This window comes from Eublepharis macularius, chromosome 14 (genome assembly GCF_028583425.1).
Source record: "Eublepharis macularius isolate TG4126 chromosome 14, MPM_Emac_v1.0, whole genome shotgun sequence".
Lineage (NCBI taxonomy): Eukaryota > Metazoa > Chordata > Lepidosauria > Squamata > Eublepharidae > Eublepharis > Eublepharis macularius.
In genome coordinates this window covers 25,326,862-25,350,735 of record NC_072803.1, presented here as the reverse complement: position 1 = coordinate 25,350,735, position 23,874 = coordinate 25,326,862, and the positions used below count along the sequence as shown (strand labels likewise).

Genomic DNA, 23,874 nt, shown 5'->3' with positions numbered 1-23,874 from the left:
TGAAGTTTTGAAATGATAGCACAAAAGCCTTGAATGGCTGCCATGTGTGTGTGTTGGGGGGGCGGTAAGTGCTGGCAGGGAAATCAAGGGAAAGGAGGTGCTCCAAGCTTCCCTAAGTTAAGGACCACCATAACTGGAGAAGTGGCAGCAAAATGATGTGCCCAATCTGTCCAGGGACGATTAAGATGAATGGAAGTGAGTAGAGGGGATAGAAGAACACACAGTACGGCACCCTTGGACAACACCTTTACTTCAACCAGCTTCTGCTATGGCATGATAGAGATAGCTTTGAGTAGATGTTGCACTCATGCACTGGTATTGCCTGCATAGTACATTGCAAGCATAGTGGCTCTGTTCATGCAAGATGCTGCACACATGTAAAGTCACACCAGTAAGTTGTCATCTGCCAGCATCATGTTTAAGTCATCAGCATGTGTGAAGGCAAACACACATGGTATCCTTGGCAACCACTGTCTTGGCATTCCATAAGCATAGTTCTGTCTGCAGGCCCTTCTGGAGAACTTGGAGTGGACATTTAGCCATCCCTCCTTGGCAGAAGAAGACCTCTGTCAAAGTCTCTGAAGGCAGGCTGGACTATGGGGACACTCTCTGTCTTCCTGGATGTCCCCTTGGCTAAAAGGGCTGACATCCCCCTAGACTTCTACAGAGAAGATCCACATCCCCAAAAGGTGTTGCTTGGCCATGCAGGTATGGCTGCTTCAGACAAGGATTTAAATGATCCCTGGCAAGGCTGTAAACTGGTACATTATCTCCCAGCATCTTCATAAGGAGTAAATAAATGCCCAGTCAGGAGATGAAGCTGTAGAGATGAGGTACTTGGCAAAAAAGCTGGGTTTGTTTAGAAGCTTCTTATTGGCACCTTCCTTAAATTCACCATTAACCCCTGCCATGTTCACTGTCATTACTAAAAGTCACAGGTTTTTTTTCCTCTTCATCCTACCCTCTTTCTAAGGAAGTTGGGGAACACATCATTCTCTCTTCCTCTGTATTATCCTCAGCATAACCCTATGAAGTAGGTTAGGCTGAACGACAGTCACCAGCCCAGGTTCATCCAATGAGCTAAATGGCTATTTAGGGATTTGAACCTGGGTGTCTCCTGTCACATTCTGACATTCTAAGCACTACACCATGCTGGCACTTTTCACACACAGTAAACATTTACATACGGTAAAGGTGTTCGTGCTGTTGGAAAATCCACTCTAAAAGACAAAATCATGGCTGGACAGAGGTGGGCAGAACAGGTGGGTGTCATGTCATAATTTATTTAAAAACTTAGCTAGAATGAATTATTGTCTAGGTACAGGGGTGCATTTGCCTGCCTGTTCCGAAGCTACAGCCCTGGCTACAAAGGTAATGGGTTCCAAAGAGACCCAAAGTCAGGGCTTTGCTTACTCTGTGTGGAAATTGATCCATCATAATTTCATACCATGTTGGTTTATTAATGTGCCAAGAATTCTTTGACTTGTATATATTAACAAGAAGAAAATTTGCTTATTTTGCACAGCTGATTTCTGCTACTAAAGAGCACTACAGTCTTCTCTGTTTTATAGCATAGAAATTTGTTTTTTAATATACTGAAATGTTTCGCAACTACTCAGAATTCACTGGAATTTTTCATTTTGCAATACCACTTCGGTGTGGTTTGTTTTGCCTCCTTTCCTTTTGTACTTTCTCTTTTCTAAAAGGCACACACACATATGAAAATCAATAATATTATAGATAATGGGAATTAGGACAGTGAAAGAGGAAGCCCTGAGGTTGTTTCATTACAGGGATAAGAAATATTTACTTATAAGTTAAAGTCATTGCTCTGCAAGGCACTATTTGGCACCTGGTCCTGATCACATTGAAGATGGGCATGAACTGAAATATGAACCAAAGTTCATCATGAACCAAGCCGGTTCATAGTTTGTGACCTGGCAGTGCGTCAGAGTCCGTTTCTGACAAACCGTGACAATCTTTAGGCCAATTCATTTGGATTGTTTTTCGGTTTGTCACTAGAGGAGTGCACCCCCTCAGGTTTCCCGCTTTGGGTTTACTGAAGCTCAGATCAGCACTTTTCTTGCCATTTGCAAACAGCAAGAAAAGTGTTGCTGCTTTCAAACGCCTGCTGCTTTTTTCAGCTGAAGGGAGGGAGGAGGAGTTTGAAAGCAGCTTTTTTTTCAGCTGAGGGGGGATCCCCCTCCTCTCAGCTGAAAAGGCATCTGAAAGCAGCTTTTTTCAGCTGAGGGGTGGGAGATCCCCTCTCTCAGCTGAAAAAAGCTGCTTTCAAATGCCCGGTGCTTTTTTCCGCTGAGGGGAGGGGAAGGATTTGAAAGTAGCTTTTTCAGCTGAGAGGAGGGGCAGAGGGGGCATGCAAGAAAAGTGGAGGTTCCTCCTCGCCCTCCCCTCAGCTGAAAAAGCTGCCAGTGTTTGAAAGCAGCTTTTTTCAGCTGATGGGAGCTGCTTTCAAATGCCAACAGACTTTTTCAGCTGATGGGGAATCTCCCTCTTATCAGCTGAAAAGTGGTTGGCATTTGAAAGCTACCCTTTTCTTGACTCTTACAAGCGGCAAGAAAAGGGTTGCTTTCAAACTTCCTGTCCTTTTTTCATTGATGGGAGGGGGAGGAGGGGTTTCCTCGTCCCCCTCCCATCGGGTGAAAAAAGCAGTGGGGCAGGATGTTTGAAACTTTTCTTTCTCTTTGCAGATACAAACATCTAGAAAGTGCTGAGGCTGCACTGAAGTGTCGAACCACAAACCTAACAAGCCAGTTTGTGAACTGGGCAAATTCATGGTGGTTCATGCCCATCTCCAAGAACTGAACACTATTTACAGCCAGAATTAGGACTGGCATGAGATTTCTTTGTGCCGGTTTCTCCTGTTTTCAGGGTTTTTTATTTCAAAATTTCTTTCCTGACTTTCAATTAAATATTTCAAAGGCAGAAGCCCATAATCCATCAACACATAACACAATGAAATTAAAAGGCAAACTGAATGACTCAAACAGCAGCACTAAAAATAGCAACCAACATGACATCAAAATAGTCAAATAAAGCAGGCACAACAATGAGTTATCAGCCTGAGCAGAGAAACCAGTTTTCACATGATGCTTAACATTCAACAATGTGGGGCCATGTGCAGATGGATGGGAATATTCCATTACATAAAAACAGCTCCTGGAAACATTAGCCGAAGATCTATCCAGGACCCTACATGGACCTACCAATAAGCATCCTGATCTGCAGGAAACACACAAGTGCTTACTGCACGGGGAGGGAAGGTAAGTGTTTTTTCCCATTTGGTATACTGTGTTAAATGCACTGTGGGTGTCTTTATTTACACTGCTCTTGATACAGCATGGTGCAGTTTTTAGAGTGTAGGATTAGGATCTGGGAAACACAGATTCAAGTTAACACTGTTCCACAAAAATTCACTGGTGACCTTGGACAAGTCTCTGAGCGTAACTGACCTCACAGCACTGCTGTTGTGAGGGTAAAACAGAGGAATGGAGGGCAATGTTGTAAGCTGCATTGGTTCCCAATTGGGAGAAAAGTGGATCAATAAACAGCTGCTCCTGTGTTCTCTAAGAACATAAAATAAGCCATGCTGAATTAGACCATCTAGTTCAGCATCCTGTTTCCAAGAGTGATTAGTTAGACATCACAGTGACATGCACTAGCAGGGACTAATGGAAACAGTTTTCACTTGCTAACTGTTCCCCACCATCTGACAACCAGAAGTGTCATGTGTCTGAAACTGGAGACCTAATTCCACTTTCATAACTAGTTAGTAACAGATCTAGCCTCTGTAAATCTGTCCACCTTCCTTTTAAATCCATCAAAGCCAGTGACCATACCTACATCTTGTGCAATGAGTTCCACAAAAGCCTCCATCAGTCCAGGAATGTCATTACAACACAAGACTGTCCATGTTTTTATTTGTAGCATGTGGTAGGTATGTCTGGGGTCAGCTCTTGTCCATCTTCCACAGGTTGCCAAACTGATGCTGGCGAAGTTTGGATCCCACCTGTGGTGCAACGTGTTTTGCTCCAGATCTCTCAGGATCCAACACTGAACCATGAATACCTCCCAGAGCTTGGGATTTACGAGTACACTAGAGCAGCCACTGAGCTGGCGATTGGCAAGGACAGCCGTGCTCTCTTAGAGAACAGGGTATGAGAGTGAAGTATTGGATTCACATCACACAAAGACAACAGGAAGACTTACTTTATTGGAGACTAAAATATAATGTTATAAGTAGAAGTAGGGAACAACAACTACTGACAAACAACCAGGCCTGGAGTACACTGCTGACTGAAGCCACCAAGCTAGAACTGCTAGGCCAAGGCTAACTATTGGTGAGAGTGCTGGGGGTAGGGACGTGGTGGGGGCATCATTGTGGACATGATGACATCATTTCTGGGGGGAAACCCAGAAATGGCATGAGTAGCTCTAGGAATCGCCAGAAACGCTATGGTAAAACTATGGTAAAACTGTACAGTTTTCGGCAATTCCTAAAGCTACCTGCCATAACTTCCAGGTTTTCCCCATAAATAATATCATCATGCCTGCACCGCTACCAGTTTTTTTTTTAAATTTCCTCTATGGTAGTGGGCAACAGGAGCTTGGGGTGGGGGAATGGCATCACTGCAGAGTACCGAAATAGAAAGTATGCCTTAAAGATACAGTACACCAGGGCTCATTTTGAGGGGGAACACACAGGAACGCAGTTCCGGCAGTTCCCCAAAGAGGTCACATGTCAAGTGGCCCAGCCCACCTGATTCTTGGCCATTTGGGGCCCGTTTCAGCCTGGATTGGGGCCAAAATGGCCCTGATTGGGCCTCTGATGGGTGGTGGATCACTCTTCCACTCAGCAGCGGCCTGATCCTGACCATTTTTTGCCTCTTTTCGGACATTTTCAGCCCCTTTTTGCCATTTTGGGCCCAATTTCGGCCCTGAATGGCCAGGATTGGGTCCAAAACAGCCAAGATAGGTGTTGTCAGGGGATGTGGCATACACAAATCCCCTGCTAATGCTAATAACACACTTCCAGTGATGGCAAGGGGCGTGGCATATGCTAATGAGTTATGCTAATGAGTTCCTCCAGCTCTTTTTCTACGAAATGACCCCTACAGTACACTATTTATAGAACTGCTCCACATGCCACATTGAGTTCTGTGGATGAAGGCTACCATCTTCCAAGCAACATGAACAGGGCAAGCTCCAGGTTTTTAGGGTCCTCCAATAAGATGGTTCCATATTAGTCCCATCACCTACCTCCCCTTCTCACCCACCTCCTCCTCTCTCTTGTCCTCCCACCCCAAAAGACAATCACAATGCCCAAGCAATCACAAGGCCCCAAAGGATGTGATTGAACCAGGCCCTACCTGTCCTTGCCCTCCTGCACTCACTGACCCCATGTGACTGAGGGAGCAGCAGTGGAGCCTAGGAGTAGCTGCCACAGTGTTTGCTTATCCTAGAGTGAGGATGGTGCTGGCAGTCGTTCTCAACTTCCAGAGTGGCTGTGGCTCCAGTGGTAGTATGTGGCTACCACTAGCATCAACAAGATAGGAAATAGGAAAATGGGATGGAAATAGAATAAATAAGGAGATGACTTCTAGGGGGTAACGACTATGGCTTTTCTTTCCTTTCTCAACAGGCCGGGGGGGTTCATACAGTCGGTGGGACAGGTGCTCTTTGGATTGGAGCTGAATTTCTGTGCCGCTGGTACAACCCCAGGTTCTTGAATCTATCTACTGTCTACATTGCCAAGCCACAACTGGGTAATTTTGAAAAAAAGAATTTATATACACAATTAATAGGCATGGTTGCTTTATAAGGTACAAGAAGACAGGTCTCTCTTCCAAGGTCTTGTATTTCTTGTATAATTTTCGACTATCATAAACTGCTTTGATCTATGCTGGAGTGTCAGGATATGCATTTATAAAGGAATAAATATGTTCTTGCTTGTCAATGCTAGGGCTTCCTTGTTACTAGCTCTCTGCTAGGATTAAGTTTATTTTACTAGGTTGAAAGTACTTGGCTTTGCTTTTTGATGCAAATTGCTTTGTAGTTTGTTTGATGGAAACAAAAGGGTGCAATGAAGATGAGGACACACTACATAAACACAGAGCAGAAATACACAATACAAGATATGCGAGTTCACTCACGTCTTACTTTTTGTATGGTCCTATGTTAGTGTCTTCCATCTTCTGAGTGGTGTAGGGGTATGCAGATTTTATGAGGTCTGTTTGTGTGTGTTAACCTCTGCAAGTTTACACTATTGCCACCATTGAGCTGTGAGGAAAGAGTGTCAATTCTACTCTGTTTCCACATGTCTCCCCTAGCATTTCCTTATTTTACCATCAGCAACAGGTAGATGTTGCTGTTTCTCTCTTTATAGGGGAGAAGTCATATATCTTTTTAGCACTGGAATGGAAAGCATCCTCAGATATTTCTTTATGATAATAGTTATTTTCCCTGTTGGCCATTCCCTAAAAGCTTGTTGCAGTGCCAGTGTTACCTGAAGGTTTCCCTACTTGTAATCTGTGCTGTGAGTGGAATTCTAAGATGCGTAATAAAACACAAAGAGGCCATTTATTTAGACGCTTTAAATGACTACACCAACCCTTTTGTTGTTCTGGCAGGTGACTGCATCTGAACCCTCCTGCTTTAAGATCACTGACAAGATTTTTCTGACCTGTGAAAGGGGACCACCAGCCAAATTGGACTGTTTGTTTCTCTGTCATGTAATTGACTGGATCTTGCATATGTTTTGGTAGTTCTGAGACCTTTCCCATGAGGCAAAAGTATGTTTAATTACTGAGCGAGGATGGGGGGGAAGAATCTTTTATATGGTCAATACTTTCAGGGTTTTTTTACATTTGCTTTCATATTTTTTATATAAATATATAACAAAAACTCGAGACCCAAATACTGACACACACACAGAGGACCATGATGAGCGTTGCCGTTCTGCAATACTTCACCAGCTTTTCTGTCTTTCCAGACAGTCTCGGGTGTATATTTCAAGTTGCTGGCTTTAAAGACATTCGTCCTTATCATTGTTGGAACCCAGTCAAATTGACCATTGACGTAGAAGAGTTTTTGCAAACGCTGCAGGTACAGTTGTCAGGTCTGGCGAACTGCTATATAATGTCAGGTCAAAGGTCCATGTGGGCCGATGTGGTGCACTGAAACCGAGTAGTGACCTCCCTGGACTGTTTGAAGCTTGGGTGCAAGAATATTAAAACAGTTGACACAGATTGATAAAATAAAAATGATGTGGAGAAAGAATCCCCCCCCCCCGCCCCTTCATTACATTCCATGAAACTAACTGGAAGAAAATTCAAAATGGGCAAAAGTAAAGTACCTTTTCATAAAACATGTAGGGTAATTAACTTATGAAATTTGCTACAATAAAAGTGTGTTTAACTGAATGCATGCATAAATCCCCACAGATTAGTAGAACTGCTTGCACAGGGCTCTGTCTGCATGTTCATGGAGCCTGCATTTTGTACAGTTTCCAGAGATATGGACAGAGCCTGCAAACATACAGCTGTACACAAGTATCATTGGCTATTACATTTTTTAGCCCATCTTTCTTCCAAAGAGCTCAGGGCAGCATGCATGGTTCTCCTCTTCGTTGTGTCATCGCAGCAATCCTGTTATTGGACATATCTATTAGTTATTATAATAAAGTTGCACAGTTAGAAAAACATGGGTTCACATGCAGCAAGCACACATTAGGCAAGTATATTGCAAAAACCCACAAAACTTTCATTGAGGTAGGTTGACATCTATTGCACTAGAACGGAGATAGAAGTTATAATCTAAAGAATACTTTTCCATGTCACAAATGGCTAACTAATCTAGGTTCACATGTGTGGATGTTTGCTTGCCTAGCTGGCATGGTCTTACAGAAGTGACCCACAGGGGTCTCTTGCCTGTAACAAGACTGTGAGAAGAAAGAGAAACAACATAAAGACACAGGAAGAGAAGGGAGAATCAGAGAGAAGCTCCCATCCTAGACAAAAGGAGGTATCCTATTTAATAAGAAGGTAACACTGACATACTTTCTGGTTCTAGTGCAAAGAGAAATATAGTGCCCTCCAGTGTCCAAGCATGGAAAGTCACCTTTATTCCAACACCTGTGAAGTAGCTTAGGCTGAGGGGAAAGTGAATGGCCCACAGTACTAACTCCCAAGACCACACAGGCTCTACGCACACATTGAGCAGAACACAGGGAGGTTGGGGGCACACATACCAGTAGGATCTCCATTATACATTCACAACAACTTACATACATACAACACATGGGAGATCATCTCTCAACTTATTCTTCATCACAGGATTGTGGTGAGTCTGAAATGCCACCCTGAACTCAAGGAAGGAAGATTTGGGAAGGAAGGACTCTGAGAACATCCACAACCAGTTGAAGGACACACAAAGAATGTAATAGAGAGACAGCTGGCCATGTCCTTTGTCCCAAGCATCTTAAAAGCAGAGGTGTGGGATTCTTTGCAACACTTTGCTAACAGCCATTGTTACTGAAAGGCCGTAAATTAGTCTTGGGCCTCCCTAGTTTTGTTTCGCCCATGTTCTTAGGGTCACTCTAAATGTTACTTCCTGAACAAGTTCACCACAGAGCCAACCTGGGTTTGTGCAGACACACAGCAGCTCTGAGGAATGGCTTGCATTTAAAAAGAAGAACCCCGCAGGGCTTGGAAAGCTGCCTCCAGGGGAGGGAGAACTCCTGCCTTTCTCTCAAGCTTTTTTCTCCCTTGCAAAAAGAGTGTGTGTGTGGGGGGGGGGCAGTTTTCCCATTTCTGCTACTGCACGTGCACACAATAACTCCCTGTGGAGTAGACAAAATGGGAAACTCTCCCCCCTTCCCCAGCAGCAGCTTTCCAAGCCCATCTGGACTCTCCTTTTTAATGCAAGCTATTCCCCAGAGCTGCTGTGTGTCGGCGCCAGCCCAGGTTGGCTCTGCGGTGAACTCGTGAAGGAAGTAGCATTTAGAGAGACCCTTAGAGTTACCAGCTCCAGGGTGGGTAATTTTTGGAGATTTGGGAAGGGTGAAGCCTGCAGATGTGGAGGGAAGGGGCCTCAGTGGGATATAATGCCATAGATTCTACCCTCCAAAATAGCCATTTTCTCCAGGGGAACTGATCTCTGCCATCTGGAGACCAGTTGTAATTCTAGAAGATCTTCAGACATCACTTGGAGACTGGCAACCCTATAGCATATAAGGTGATTTCAGAATTGTTGGTTGGCTTTCAGAATGCACCAGTAGGCTCTATTGTCTTCCTTCATGCGCCAGAAGAAATTGGCCTGAAGGCCCAAGAATGGAAAGCAGTTGCAACAACGATGGAGGTAAGTCTAGGGAATAGCCAGACAGGAAAGCTGTTCAATGAATGAAGCTAGTTGTTAAGAGGTGGGGTTTGGGCCCTCGGACTCCACCCACCCAAGATTCCACACTTTACTCCGTGGAACCCCAGCAACCCCAGATGGTCTCCACCCAAATACCAGACCCTGGGGAGAGGGGTCCCCTGGTAGTCATATTACAAATGATGTTTGCACAGATCCAGAGGAGTTAGCCATGTTAGTCTGTAGTAGCAAAATCGAAAAGAGTCCAGTAGCACCATCTGTCGAAGAGAACTGTGATTCTCGAAAGCTTATGCTACAGTGATGTTTGCACACACACTCCTGGCACCAACATGATGTCATTACTTCTGGAAGTGATGTCATTGTGCCAGGCCACACAGGCACTAGTGCTTGAGTCTTTCAGCAGCAGGGCTGCCTAGCTGGGGGCTGATGGTGGGGAGCCAGCCTGGCCAGTCCAGCTCTCTTGGGGCCACCCTTTGACAGGAAGTGGAGAGGCGGGGGTGCTGTGGGCATGGCCTGCACATGGTGCCAGCCCCTGGGCCAAGTCCCACCTGTTCCACGGAGGTGAGTGGGCTGACTTCCTGCACGCTGCACTGCTCCCCCACCCTTTCCCGCCTTTCCCTCCCCTCCCCCTCTTCTTCTCCCTCCCCTCCCGCAGCCAGGTGTCTGGTTTGTTCAGACAGTTCAAGAAAATTCCGGACTGTCCATGTGAAAACCTGGCAACCCTACTCAGAGTTGAGAGGAGAAGGAGCTGGCACATGTGCCCTCTTCCTGCTTTCTGGCCTTCCTCCTTGCAGCTTTAGGAGCAAAGATTCAGCACCTCCTCACCTGCCTGTTTCATCCCACTTTCAAAGGTTCATCTCTCCCAGGATTTGGCAGCTTTCCCCAGCCCCATCCTGAATGCAGGCTTCACAAGCATGCCTTTCCTCAGGCATAGTGAGCCCCAGCCTCTTTCTGAGATGCTGAGCTCTTAAAGGTTTCACCCTCCATGCCTGGCTGTGCCTGCGTCTTCATGGCTACTGCTAAGTTGGAGGAGCCATTAGATGAGGAGACAGAGATAAACACTAGCTTGTCTCATGCAGTGCATCTGTATATTCAGGCCATGTCTGTGCAGCCATTAAAAAACTCTTGTCATGTATGGGACTGAAAAAGAACCTTTTTTTCTGTTCATTTTTTTCCCCTGCTGTGGTTTGTTGCCCAGTAACTTTGCTCTGTAGTTTCAGGCAAGTAGCCATGATGGTCTACAGTAGAACAGCAAGAGGCAGGTCCAACAGCACCTTAAAGACCAACTAGATTTCCAGGGTATACGATTCCAAGAGTCAAAGCTCCCTTCTTCAGATATGTTTAGAAGTGAAAGTATGTAGAATTTTATCCAGCCAGAAGGTGGGAAGGGTAGAGTTTGGTTTGTGAAAAGCAAAAAAAAAAAGATCATTTGTAGTGAGAAAAGAATCAATCCGATGTCCCTATTAAGTCCTGGGGGGTCCACTGTTCTGAATTTGCAATAATTTGCTCGATAGGCACATTTCAGAGCCGTCCTTGCTCTCCACTCAAAGAAGACAGTGGCCTGGATTGGGCTAGTCTGTGAGAGTCTGTGTGGTCAAGGTAGCCTTTTGGTTAGTTCTCAGCTCCATAAATCTTTTAAAAAAGATTTAAGTTATTAAAACGAACAGGCTACATGTCATTGATGTGACAGATTTAAATTCAGTGTTAGCTGAAAGCCATTGCTAGTCATTGCAGAACAGCATTCGTAAAAGGAATTCACAGAAGAACTCAGACAATACGTAGATATGGCATCCATTAGCCAACCAACCAGAATACGGAAACCTTCATAGATACAGGGAAAGTGTATTACAGTAAATTGAAATGAAGTCACAGCAATAGATGCATGTACCTGTTATTTCCCCAATAGCTTAAACTGGAGGAAAGCTCCCTATATTGGAGGAAGTTTTCAAGCTTTGCTGAGCAGATTGGTAGGATGCAGGGCACTGAAACCAGTTTAGATGCACTAAAAACAAATAATGTCATGCCTTAGTGATAGTGTAGCCAGGTCTCCTGCTGTAGCAGGAGACATCCTGTAGCCCTGGATGTTTGCTACTGCTTGGTAGAGTGGCAGCAGCAGGTGCGGGGAAGGGGATAGGGATTGCAGCCATCTTGCAACATCTCTTCCAACACGAACCCAGAAGTGACATAATCATGTTGGTGTGAAGTCTTCTTGTTGGTGCAATGCTCTAGGACTCCTCTTATACTCTATAGTTTTACTGTAGAGTTTTGGTGGAATCCTAGCTAGTTTCACTGTTGTGATGATGTAACTTCCAGATTTGTGCCTGAAATAATGCTGTGGCATAGCAGTTAAGTGGCTGGGTTGCAAATCAGCACTCTGTTCTGACTACCATTACTACCATAAGTGGCCAAGTGGCCAAGGTGGCCTTGGGTAAGCTGCTCCTCTCAGCCCCAGGTCCCCAGCTGTATTGTGGGGATAATAATAACACTGACTTTGTGCACCGCTCTTAGTTTGGCACTAATCTGTCCAGAAGGGTGGTATATAAGCACACTGTAATTGTTATTTATTGTTGTTGAAATAATGTCATGGCATTACTACGATGCCTTTGCATGTTCTTGCCCCCTAAACCTCCCACTAATTGCAAGCACTTAGCTGGCACTCCCACTTAGGGAGGACCTGTTACTTGCACCCTACCTTGTGAGAATTAATACTGGAATAAAGGCTTGGATCCCATGCAGGATTTCCACAGGCAAAAGGGGGGGATTGGGATGAGCCCTCCCTCCGACTACAAACATCTGACTCTTCCCTCATGCTGCTCCTGGAGGTCTCCTTATCCCCCATGGTAGGGGGAGAATTTTGGGATGCAGCTGGAGAGGGAAGGTGAGAACATTCCTCTCCATGGGCAGAAATCCCTTCTATGCCTGAAAATTTCCAGGGAATTTAAGCCAAAATCTTGTTAGTCTTTACGACGCCACGAGATGCTTGTTTGTTTTCACTAGAGGAGACGGACATGGCTGCCCTTCTATAATTGGTATTTTATGAAATTGTTTCCTATTTCTTGTGTACACCACTTTATGAAACAAAAGTCTAAACGCAGTCTGTGCATTTTCTAAGTAAATGAACAAAACTCTGCAGAACCTACCCTGCTTGCGGCCCAATTACAATTAGCAACTTCTGTGGCCTCCCAACCTCTCACCATTCAAAAGCTGCCAATGCCAGTTTCTCCCTCTGTGAATGAATTGCCCGTTCAGGAATTGTCTACCCTCCTTAAAAGAACACTCTGGTTCTTTTGTTTAATTCCTTTCAACATACAGGCAACTCTTTAGAGAAAAATGTAGCCAGAGCCTCTTTCTCAATAACCAGACAGCCATATACCCAAGGATATGTCTGTTTCCTTCTTCTTCTTGTTTCCTCAGAAAAAACAGCTCTTTCCCTTTTTCAACATTGAAAGTCAGGGCCTGGCCTCTGGAAATCTGGACAAAGATGCCTGGGCATTGCGGTACTTTGTGGGGAAAGGCTTTGAACTTCTGTGTGCCCAGTCTTTTTCCAAAATGTTTGGCTTATATGGTGAGTCTCTAAATTCACAGACCAGCTACCTTTCAGGAAACTGTATTTGAAAGGAGTTTGACTTTCTGGGTAGCTAAACTTGAAGGACTGTTCATTTCACATTTCGCTTTCGCACCCTTCATTCTGTTGCATCTCCTAGGTCAGATTTTAGATCATAAATTTGTCTTCTTAGTACTGGATTAAGGATTTGTGGGAGGGAGGCTGTGAAAAATGCACAATCCTTCACACACATGCACACTCATAGTTGCATATACACACATCCTTCCTTCTTTTTGGGGAAAGGAACAGAATGTGATACTTCTTCTAGCCCCATCATTATTAATGGAACTTGAAAGAAAGAGCCATGTCCATCTCTTTCTCTGGGTAAACCCCTTCCTCCCGATGGAAATGAGAAAGGGCCCAGAGACTCTTGTAAAGTAACGTTTTCATGCTTTGACTTTCATACTTAAAATTGCCACCTCTAATTAACTAGTGGAACAACTATAGCCAGGATGTAACACTGACATTTGTGAGATGTGCATGAGCAACACGTTGACTGCATCCAGACATAACAATAAACTGTGGCTTGCTCAAACATCAGTTAACTGTAGTGTCTGAATGCAGATGATGAAAAAAAAATCTGTCTTTTTTATTGGCTGGGGTCACCAATAGGCTGGGAGAAAAATGTCCTGTGCCGTTAATAGAGGTTTAATGTGTGGAAATGGGTAGCTGAAGTTTGCATCACCTGTCAAATAACAGCTCGTTAAGCCTCTATTAAAGGAACAGCACAGTTTCCCCCCTGGCAATTGGCAACCTAATTATTGGTACCAAACTTGAATTTCAAGCTGGAGTTTGTAGCCGTTTTGTTGAATATAGTCGGTAGTAATTGTGGTTTGTGGTGATGTTTGAATTCACAAACCTTGGTTTGCTGAGCAGCACCATCTGTTTGCAGTAGAGTAAGGATGCTGTCCCTGGGAGGTAGGAGGTAGTCAAGAAGGAAATCATAAATCATGGTTCATGCATAAACCAGGACTTGTGTTGCACAAACCTCTTGTATTGCACAAATTGTAATTTATTGTGATGCTTCAGTGCACCCCCAGACAGTTTATAAGCCTATTATGTTCTAAGATCAGGGAATATGGATTCACCCAAATCTTTCATTCTCCATCTCAAGAAGTGTCCTTGTCCCTTCTTTGACTTCTCTGTAAGTTGCATGGCTAGGAATAAGAGCTGCCTCAGGCTTTGTCTATAAATGCAGCAAAATGATCAGAATGAGATGGTAAAGTCTCGAGGTAGTAGAGTGGCCTGTACCACTTTAGGTTGCAGGTGGGACATGAAATTTTTGAATGTTCTCTTGCATTAAAAAATCTTCCTTCATACAACAGTGATACCTACCACAGAAACCTTGGTCATTTCCACACGTTCCAGCATAGTGCTAAACTCATGAAACAAGAGCATCTTCCTGGCACAATTTCTGACATCACCGCTCCACGATCCCGTTTTCATGGCATGATGACATCAGAAATTGTGCCAGGAAGACACCCTCATTGCGTGAGTTTAGTGCTATGCTGGGATGTATGGAAATGACCCTTGTCTTGTCTGTTTCTACTTGCAGGGCATTTTTTAACACAAGAAAGTGTTTCAAAACTGATCCCCATCTATAGCAAGGGGCTTTCATAGCAAATGAGAAGCAGGGGTGGTTTGCTGGAGCAAACCTCTACAGAGTCTTCCTTGGTGGTTGGTCATCCAAGTACTGACCCTGTTTAGCTTCCAATATCTGATGAGATCAGGCTACACCATTCTCTCTCCCCCACTCTACTCTATCACCCTCAAAATCTCCCAGCATTTGTAAAGGCAGTGGTGGCTGGCAACCCTAACTGGAAGTCAGAGTTTCACCTATGGTTAAAATAATTAATTAGGTTGCAAGATCAAGATGGGTAGCCATGTTAGTTTGTCTGTAGCAGTAGAAAAGAGCAAGAGTCCAGTAGCATCTATAAGACTAACAAAATTTGTGGTAGGGTATGAACCTTCGTGAGCCACCATCTGAAGAAGTGAGCTGTGGCTCATGATAGCTCATACCCTACCACAAATTTTGTTAGTCTTATAGGTGCTACTGGACTCTTGCTCTTTCCTATTGCAATTAGGTTGCAAGTAGCTGTATTGGTCCAATGCAAACTCCAAAAGCAAAAGCCATGTAATGCCTTTTATTAAAACCAACCAATATAACACAACTCATTGTGCAAGTTTTTGAATTCTCCAGAATTCTTCCATCAAGATGTATGTTTTTTAAAAGGTCAGTTTAATAGTGGGTATATGAGGTTTCTGAATACATCCTAATATGAAAATTTGCAATTGTTCAAAATATACCTTAGCAACCACAATGCTAGGCACTGCATGATGCCTTAGTGTTCATACTAAGGCATCACGCTAACTTTCCTAGGTACTAATGACACACACCCATCCACTGCTCAGAAAATTTACTTTAATGATACTGCTCATGCAGCCTATTCGGCTCTGAGCCGTGCCACACTAGAATTGGAATTAAAAGGAAAAGTTTTTAATAATGCTCAGAAACTTAACGATTACAGACCTTGGAAAAGGAACTGAAACCTGCAGAAAGACTCTTTGAACAACTCCAACTTTTCACCAAGACATTTCCCCCCTCAAAAGCTAAGACAGGAACAGGGACTATCCCATGTAAGGAGAGGATGTATTTACATGTGCTTGTGTCAGGGGGGCCTTCTGTCTCTGTGGCTTCTCCTGCTCAGAGCCATTGCAAGAGTTGGATTGGAAACGAATAATTGCACAACTTGGTTATACATAACTGAGCTAACTGAACAATGCTAGAGAAGGCCCTTGCCAGCTCAAAGGAGATTTCCATGCCTACACAGAAACACTAGAGGTCCCTGCAGACAAAGAGAAAAGTATTCAGAAATTAGAAAAAGGGATTCAACTAGTTTATTTCCCACTTCTTTGACAGGAAGAAATCCCAGGCTTTCCCTTATATCACCAGTCCCTACCGCCTTGGTGCTCCTAATGACTTTCTCCTCTCTTTAATTGGGCACTCCTTGCTTTTATTTGAAACTCAACATTTACCATGCTCAATTCAAGGTATTGGTTATAACATATTGGTTATTACTAGAGATGGGCACGAACAGCAATACGAGCTAAAAAAAGCCATGAACAGCCCAATCAGCTGTTCACAAATAAGCTGTTTGTGAGGCCCCATTCTAAATGAACAGGTGGTCATTGCAAGCCTAGTTCCTCCTTGCTGTTCATCAAGCCAGACAATCTGGCACCTGCAATCAATTCCTTTGGCAACCAGAGGCAGGGACTGCCTGAACTTTGTCTGAACTCCTGCTGTTGCCCTGGAAACCCCAATCGAAGCCCAATTTAGCTTGATAGGCAGGTCTTCCTTTCAAGTGTGAAGCTCCAAATTTGTTACAAGGAAGCAAAGAGCAGGAGGGAGGGGGGCTCCCAGCTCTGGTTTTGCAGACAGTGAGGGAGAGACAGTTGCTGTTGGCATTTTGAGAGAGGGACAGGGAGAGCACATTGGAGCTTGAATTTTTTTTGTGTGTGGTGGGATAGGGATCTACCTCTTCAAACTCCAGGGCTGCTGCCAGGCTCTGAGCCAAGCTATTATTTATTACTGGTACTTTTCCTGCTGCCTGTTCAGGTAAGGTTTCTGGGAGTGGTATGGTAGGGATCTTGATGGCTGGAGGAGAACCTGATGGCCCCCATGAACAACAAACGTGTTTGTGAACAGGTCATGTCATCAACGTTTGTTGTTCGTTGTTCGTGGATGGCAATGAACAATGAACACTATGTTCGGTTTTTTTCTGTTTGTGCCCATGTCTAGTTATTACATACAGCCTTGTCCCAACATACCTATGAGACCACCTCCTTCCCTATGTCCCTCCACGGCAGCTTTACTCATCTGAACAGGGTCTCTTGGGCAAAATCAACAGCAGCCTGTACACGGGCTTTCTCTGTGGTGGCCCCTACCCTTTGGAATGGCCTGCTTAAGGAGGTCAGGAGAGCCCCCATCCTCCTGGCTTTCCGCAAACAATGCAAATCCGAATTATTTAAAAAGGCTTTTTTCTCAGATAGGAGGGTGGTATTGTAGGGAAGGGGTGTCAGATGTTTCGCCAATGAATTAGGAACCATAGACTTCATCATTACGTTGCCTTACATGTTATCTGTTGCTTTAAATATGTACTCCTATATACTACCTGTGCTTCATGTTGTTTCATGTCCATCCTAGAATTGATTATGTTCTGTTTCAGCAATTCCCAACCCCATATTGGATCCTTGCTAATACTATATCTTTGTAAACTTGTATTCATTTATCCTACGACATTGTTTATGGAAATGTTCTTGACACTGTATGGAAATGCCTGCCCTTGTCCTTGCTACTGATTGTACTAATCTCACACTATGTAATCCGCCTTGAGTCTCAGTGAGAAAGGTGGACTATAAATTACATAAACAAAATAAAAATAAAATAAAAATTAGTTTGAAATATTCTTCTTGTTCTCTCAAGGAAAATGTTTCTAAGAGCAATTAACCCTGCCCTGCCCCAGTGCCTCTGCCCCAATATGAAGCAACTCCTCTTGTGGCTGTTCATAAGGACACCAAGAGATCTTAGATACTTATCACAGACTCCGTCAGCTCCAAAATGGAGCAAATAACTCCCACCTGGGGCAATTTTGGATTGAGAAAATACTATGGGGAGAGGCAGGAGCCCCTCCTCCATTCACACTATGCTCTTGAGCCAAATCAGGCCCCTGAAGTCCTTTAGAAAGCTGTTCTCCACAGCTGCTGTGTGGAAAGTGAGTCCAGACCTGTCTTATTAAAAATAGAGAAACCACATCTCCCACCATAGCAGGAGACCTCTTGCCCTACCTCAGCCCCCCACTGCTGCTCAGTACAGCAGTGGGAGGAATTGGATGATGTAACCAGAAGTGATAGCATGTGTCACCAGGAATTTTATAGCCCCCCCCCCAACCAAATCCTCTATGGTAAAACTATAAAGTTTTTGGTGGGGTGTTAGGTCAACAGCACAATTGCAGCATTACCCGATTGCTATTTCTTATCTTATCTGTCCTTGGTTCTATCTCTGAAAGGAACATCTTTCTTCCTTTCCCACACATCTCTTTCATAGGCTTCTCATTCATGTCCATTCCTTTGGTCTATGTAACATTTAGTACAGGCGCCCCGTTGTTGCTTCTGGCAACCTTGTGGGCTTTAAGCGGAGAATATTTCTCTGGGTTCCATGGGAGAAAAGTGCTCTCCCTTCCCTAGGCATGTGCTTATAGTTACATTCAGTACCCCTACCTCTGCTTTGTGGTTTTCTCTCTCAGCCTTGAAAAGTTTTGCTAATCTAGCTAGCTTTCATTGCAACATTTTGCATAGGCAGTTTCACAAAGGAGTTTCTGTATCAAGTAAGGAACAGGTGTCAAGGAACAAGCAGGTGCTTATTAAGTGCAATCTACCTGGTAGCAAGCTTCACAGTACTTTGATCTTACTTCTCACAGTGATCTTTTGTTTCAAGTCTCATTTTCTTGCAAGTTGAGCTACAAATACTACATTAACTCCTGACAATAGTAAAAGTGCATAACAGTGATAGAAGGTACATAAGGTACATAAAATCTTTCATTAAATCCAGGTTGCTAGAGTGTCCTTGGTGACACATGACATCTCTTCTCATTGCATGACCAGAAATGATGTTGCTGTGTTGCATGATGACACATGATGAAGCACAGTGCTCTGACTCACCTCCTAGACGCTCCTGTGGGTTGCTGGCACTTGGCTGGCAACCCTATTAAAAACCATGTAGTCTGGCTTTCAAGAATCTTTTCTCTTCTTAATTAGCCTTTGCTACAGGGCATGGACAGGAATCGTATTGTATACATAATTTGTTGGTGCAGAATATTTCAGAAAATAAGAGGGTACGTTTAAGTGTACACGTGTACTACAAACTATGTTCCATTTTGCTCCTTCATGCAGATGAGATGGTGGGGAATCTTATTGTGGTGACCAAAAACAACCAGACGCTGATCAGAATCCACTCCCAGTTGGGCAGGCAAATATCTACGACATGGGAGAACCCCTCTAGCTTGGGGGCCCGGGTCGTTGCAATGGTGCTGAATAGCCCTGCCTTGCTGTATGAGTGGTAAGGAAGAAAACAGGTAACTTAGTAGTCAAAGTTGATATTTGCTGAGATCATTGTGGAGCCACCCCCTTGCCAACATTAAATCATTGCTCCACTTAATAGCAGTGGCCAAGGACTTATCACTGGTGGAATGAAACAAGGCTACCAAATACAAGGTAAAGATGTGTACCTACCAAGGTGCAAACCTAACCTATTCAGCAAAATATTTCTTTACAAATTAAAAAGAAGAAGAAAAATCATCTCCACCTCAAATGGCCTGATAAGGACTGTTCCAGAGGGATAGCTGTATTAGGACCGAGCATGCTTTCTGCCCTCCAGGAGACTTATAATGTTGATGGCAGTTTAGGTCAGTTGAAGGGAGAGAAAGGAGGAGAAAGTGGCCCTTTTGTCCCTAACTAGGTTTGACAGACAGTGGCTGGTAATCAGCAGGAGTCTGGGGATGGGGATGGGACATGGAGGGGTGCTGTCGGGTGATAGCATTATGTCTCTATGGAGGAAACCCAGAAGTGATTACACATCTCTCTAGGAATCACTGGAAACTCTGTGGTAAAACCATACAGTTTCTGGCGATTCCTAGAACGGCATGATGTCACTTCTCCAGAAGTAATATCACATCTTCGCACAATGGCAATTTAAATTTTTTCCCTTCCTCCAGCCACTGGAGTTCCAGTGGGCAAAAGGAACTGGTGACAGGAGCTCTGCCTCCCCTAGTGAACAAATGGCAAGCCTATACCTAACACACAGTATCATTCATGGAGGATATGAGGCACACATTTCCCTTTTCCCCAAACTCATACAGCCAAGGAAAAAGGAAATATCTTCATCCTATATTTTACTGTTTATTTATTTAAAACATTGTTATCTCTCTCCAAAAGGACCTAGCGCAATATGAAAGTTGAAGTTAGAGGTCATGACTATGATGGCCCATTCCTACATATGAGCCATTTTTGGTTGCTGCAGCCATCAAGCAACGGACATGCACGTGCAAACCAGACTAGGATTCTTAAGCAAAAGGCAATGACTTCTGAGTAGAACTAAACCTTTCCTAGCACCTTAAGAAATTAGGGCTGCTTCCACATGGAGGGTTTTCTCTGCTTTAGCCTTCAAAATGGAGCAGTTGAGGGGGCAGTATCCATACAGTGTTGTGCTCCAAATATCCTTTCCCCATCCTCAGGACACTCTTTCCCAAACCTGTTCTTCTCTGATCTTTTGGGGAAGAGTGCAGTTATCACCAGGGCTTTTTTTCAGGGGGAACACAGGGGAACGGAGTTCTGGCACCTCTTGAAAATACTCAGCAATAGTGCTTGAAAATAATATGATTTCAAAGAATCCCGTATGTTTCTTCATCATTTCCCTCTTGAGAGTTCCGCCACCTCTTTTCCCAGAAAAAAGAAACCTGGTTATCACACCGTCTCAACAGATGAATGCTCGTTTTCAAAGGTCCTGTCCAAATTAGCACCATTTTCCTTCTAGTAGCCCCTCTTGGCCACCATTTCCCCCACTATGCCATCGGAGGGCTTTTTGTGGGCTTTTTAAAAAATTGGGAATTGCTACAGAGCTATAACACTATAGCAGTCTAACAATTCACAACTTTCAAAGCCCTTAAAAAGCATTCAGTGGAGCGGCAAAGGAAAAAATGTAAGGTAATGGTAGGTGATGGGTGGTGAGTGGTGGAGACACGTGTGCAGAAAACTCCTGCAGGGAAGCTCCAGAAGCCGGTTTGTATCCACAGTGGCAATGAACGCAAAACAGAGAATCCTGGCCCTCCATCAGGAAGTGACCTTCCACCAAAAGCTTTGCCAAGCATCTAATCCAGTGTAGTATAGTGGTTAGTGTGTTGGGCTAGGATCTGGGAGACTCAGTTTCAAGTCACCACTTTGACATGGGAGCTTGCTGGGTGACCTTGGGCCAGACACACACCCAGCCTAATCGTTACAGGACTGTTGTGAGGATAAAATAGAGAAGGGGGGGGGAGTTTTGTAAGCCACTTTGGATTTCCATTGGGCAGAAAGGCAGGGTACAAATGAAGAAAATAAATAACTATATAAGAAAAGCTGAGTGTTTAGGCCATTAGGGGAAATGTTAGGAGCTCCAGAGCAGAAATTTTAACAGCGACTCTTCTACAACTCTGTTATCCTTAGGAAACTGAGTCTCCGGATGCTAGTAGAGAGGATTATGCTGATCAGGGAGAAGCTGAAAGAGAAGCTGCGGATCCTTGGGACACCTGGCTCCTGGGAGCATCTCACAGCTCAGTCAGGAATCTGTAGCTTCATTGGGCTCCGCCGTATGTATCCAATAAGGGCCACTCTGTTGCTAAGGCTGTATCTAGGCAATGTCCCTCCCAAGTGCTGGGGTCCAAACCTGGCTGTCATAATCCTCTTTCAGCATCTTCTGTGCCATAATGAAGTGTGATCTAAAACCAGTCAAAGGGCTGCTTTGGATTCCCTGTTCTGCACTTACCTGAAAATAACCCCCTTCATCTTATCACATCAAATGCTCCTTTGAAATCGCTCTGAAAGAAGGGATTCCAATCATTGCATGTATTCAAAGGTGGAGGGAGAGGTTGGAACATGGGCTCTGAACGGCTTATGCCAACCCCAGGGCCGTTTTCCACAAGGATGAGAGAACATTCTTGCTATCAAATCTGTCTCGACGCATGAAAATGAAACATCGGGAAGGAAAGCAAGTATGCATCTGTTTGGGAGAGAAGGAAAGTGTTGATCCAGCTTACAGAAATGATTCTGGAGTTTGTATGTTTTTCATCTGAGGAATCAGTGGGGCATAGTGAAAGTGAAGTCTTGGATTAGGCAGGCCTGAATTCGAATCCCTGTTCAGCTTGCTAGGTGACCTTGGGCCCATCACTGTCTCTGAAAGGCTAACCTTACCACAAAATTATTGTGAGTTTAGTATGGGAAATACAACTCCTTGGGAAACAGACAGCATTAAAAAAATCTAATTCAGTCTTATATATGCAGTGCTACAGTTTCATGCATTTTAAGTCAGATAGGTGTTACAGTGGTTTTATGGCACAGCACTGCTTTATTCATTTATTCTGTCATAGCCTGCCCTGTGCACATTTAAAAGCAATGTGAATATTGATTCTTCTGGTTGAAAATACAGCAAGAAAATATCATTGCTCTACGGTATATTCTCTGTCTATAGACCCTGGCTCTAAACTAACCCCTACTCTAAACCAACATCCCCACTCTACTCATATTGTATAGTAGAGTTGAACCCTGAAAAAAGACTTGCTACACACTGTAGCAAATCTTCATAAGGCTTCCCCAAAGGTCAAACTAGGGGCCATATAGGAGGCAGCAGTTTACCCAGGACAAGTCCTGGAAAATTATCTTTGGTAAATATGGTTTTGATCTTAGCTGGTCGTACAGTGAGCTGAATGAATAAAGTTCCTCATATCCTCCCAGCTTCCCAGGTGGAGTTCCTAGTGAAGCACAAACACATCTACCTCTTTGAAAACAAGCAGATCAACATCTGCAGCATTAGCTCAAAGAATCTGGACTACGTTGCACAGAGCATCCATGAGGCAGTATTAGCCACCTCTTCTGAGGACTAGAACCAGGTCTTGGAGGATCTTGACTGCAGATGAGCTAAGAAGACCAGTGGACCCAGGCAATGTGTTTTGACAGACTTGCAACTATAATAAACTGTGTTTTGGAAATCCTGCGTGTTTGGCTGCTTGAAAGGTACTGACTTTTCCTGCCTCCTTTTCCTCCAGTTCCAAAGAGGCCAGTGTCAAGGATGCACAACCGAAGATGCAAAAATGTGTATTTTTTCTTCAGCATCCTGTTTTTGCTAGTTGCTGTCGGAGTGAGTTTTGCATCAGCTTTCAGATGCTGTGACTATACTTGCCTGATTTGCCTCTAGAGACTTACATTCATCACTGATTTCCGTGGGCATGATCCTAAATACTTTTATTTTCTTGATGCTATAAACTGAGTTTGTTTTTTCACCCGGCGCTAAAAGCCCTACCTTTTTTCTTACATTTCCTTTATTTAGGATTATCAGATAGCCAGAACAGGATGATTGCAAAAGGGTAGCTGTGTTAGCATCTCTCTATACAAGATGCCTCGGCGCATGTTCATCAAGTGCAGGGAAATGCAATTTTAGCCAGGAAGCGTAGTTTTAAAAGACAGAGCCAGCAGAGATCACTCCTCAGAGGGTTTGTTAATTTCATCTTCCCCTCCCAAAAGGCTCGTCAGTTTCACCTCTCCAGTCTAAAACTGTGTGGAATCACAACCAGAGGGCAACGAGGAATGGAAATAGGCTGGAGCTGCCTTCCAGAGCCGGGCTTGGACCTGGAGAGGTTATAATGGGTTGAAGTTTCCCTTCTGGCATTTCACAGCCCTTCACAAAGCTCCAGTATATAGCAATGTCTTTGTCCTGCCGCTGGCTGTGTCTTTTTAAACTACCCTTCCTGGATAACATTGCATCTACCGACATGTGTTCTTCATGTGTCAGATGTCTCGTGTAGAGAGACTCTGTAGCAAAATAAATCAAAGCTTCAGTGGCACCTTAAAGTATAATGACATTTATTTCAATATGAGTCAGAACCAAACTGTGACTTATGAAAATTGGTATTGAATTAATTTTTAAGGTGCCACTGGACTTTTATTTTGCAGAAAAAATATGGCTTGGCTTGCTTCTGTTCCTTTAACAGTGCCATCCTAAGAACACTTTTCTGGGAGTAAACCTCATTGAATAGATCTGAGTAGAATCCTAAACAGACCTGCTTAGGATTGCTCTC

At 44.0% G+C, this 23,874-nt stretch overlaps 1 protein-coding gene across 1 annotated transcript; it reads left to right on the top strand.

The window, feature by feature from the left end:
• Window positions 1–596: 596 nt before the first annotated feature.
• On the top strand, window positions 597–22,683 carry GOT1L1 (glutamic-oxaloacetic transaminase 1 like 1). Its single transcript, XM_054998281.1, has 9 exons — window positions 597–708; window positions 3,992–4,173; window positions 5,660–5,783; window positions 7,010–7,122; window positions 9,283–9,375; window positions 12,805–12,955; window positions 18,944–19,109; window positions 21,251–21,393; window positions 22,535–22,683. The coding sequence occupies exons 1-9, from the start codon at window positions 597–599 to the stop codon at window positions 22,681–22,683; spliced, it is 1,233 nt and encodes a 410-aa protein (XP_054854256.1).
• Window positions 22,684–23,874: the final 1,191 nt, after the last annotated feature.

Bases quoted from the DNA above. Each gene is read 5' to 3' on its own strand.
- GOT1L1 (XM_054998281.1), top strand. From the start codon at position 597: ATGGGGACACTCTCTGTCTTCCTGGATGTCCCCTTGGCTAAAAGGGCT. The intron at 5,784-7,009 runs GTAATTTTGAAA...CTGTCTTTCCAG, and splicing joins CATTGCCAAGCCACAACTGG to ACAGTCTCGGGTGTATATTT. The intron at 9,376-12,804 runs GTAAGTCTAGGG...TTGTTTCCTCAG, and splicing joins CAGTTGCAACAACGATGGAG to AAAAAACAGCTCTTTCCCTT.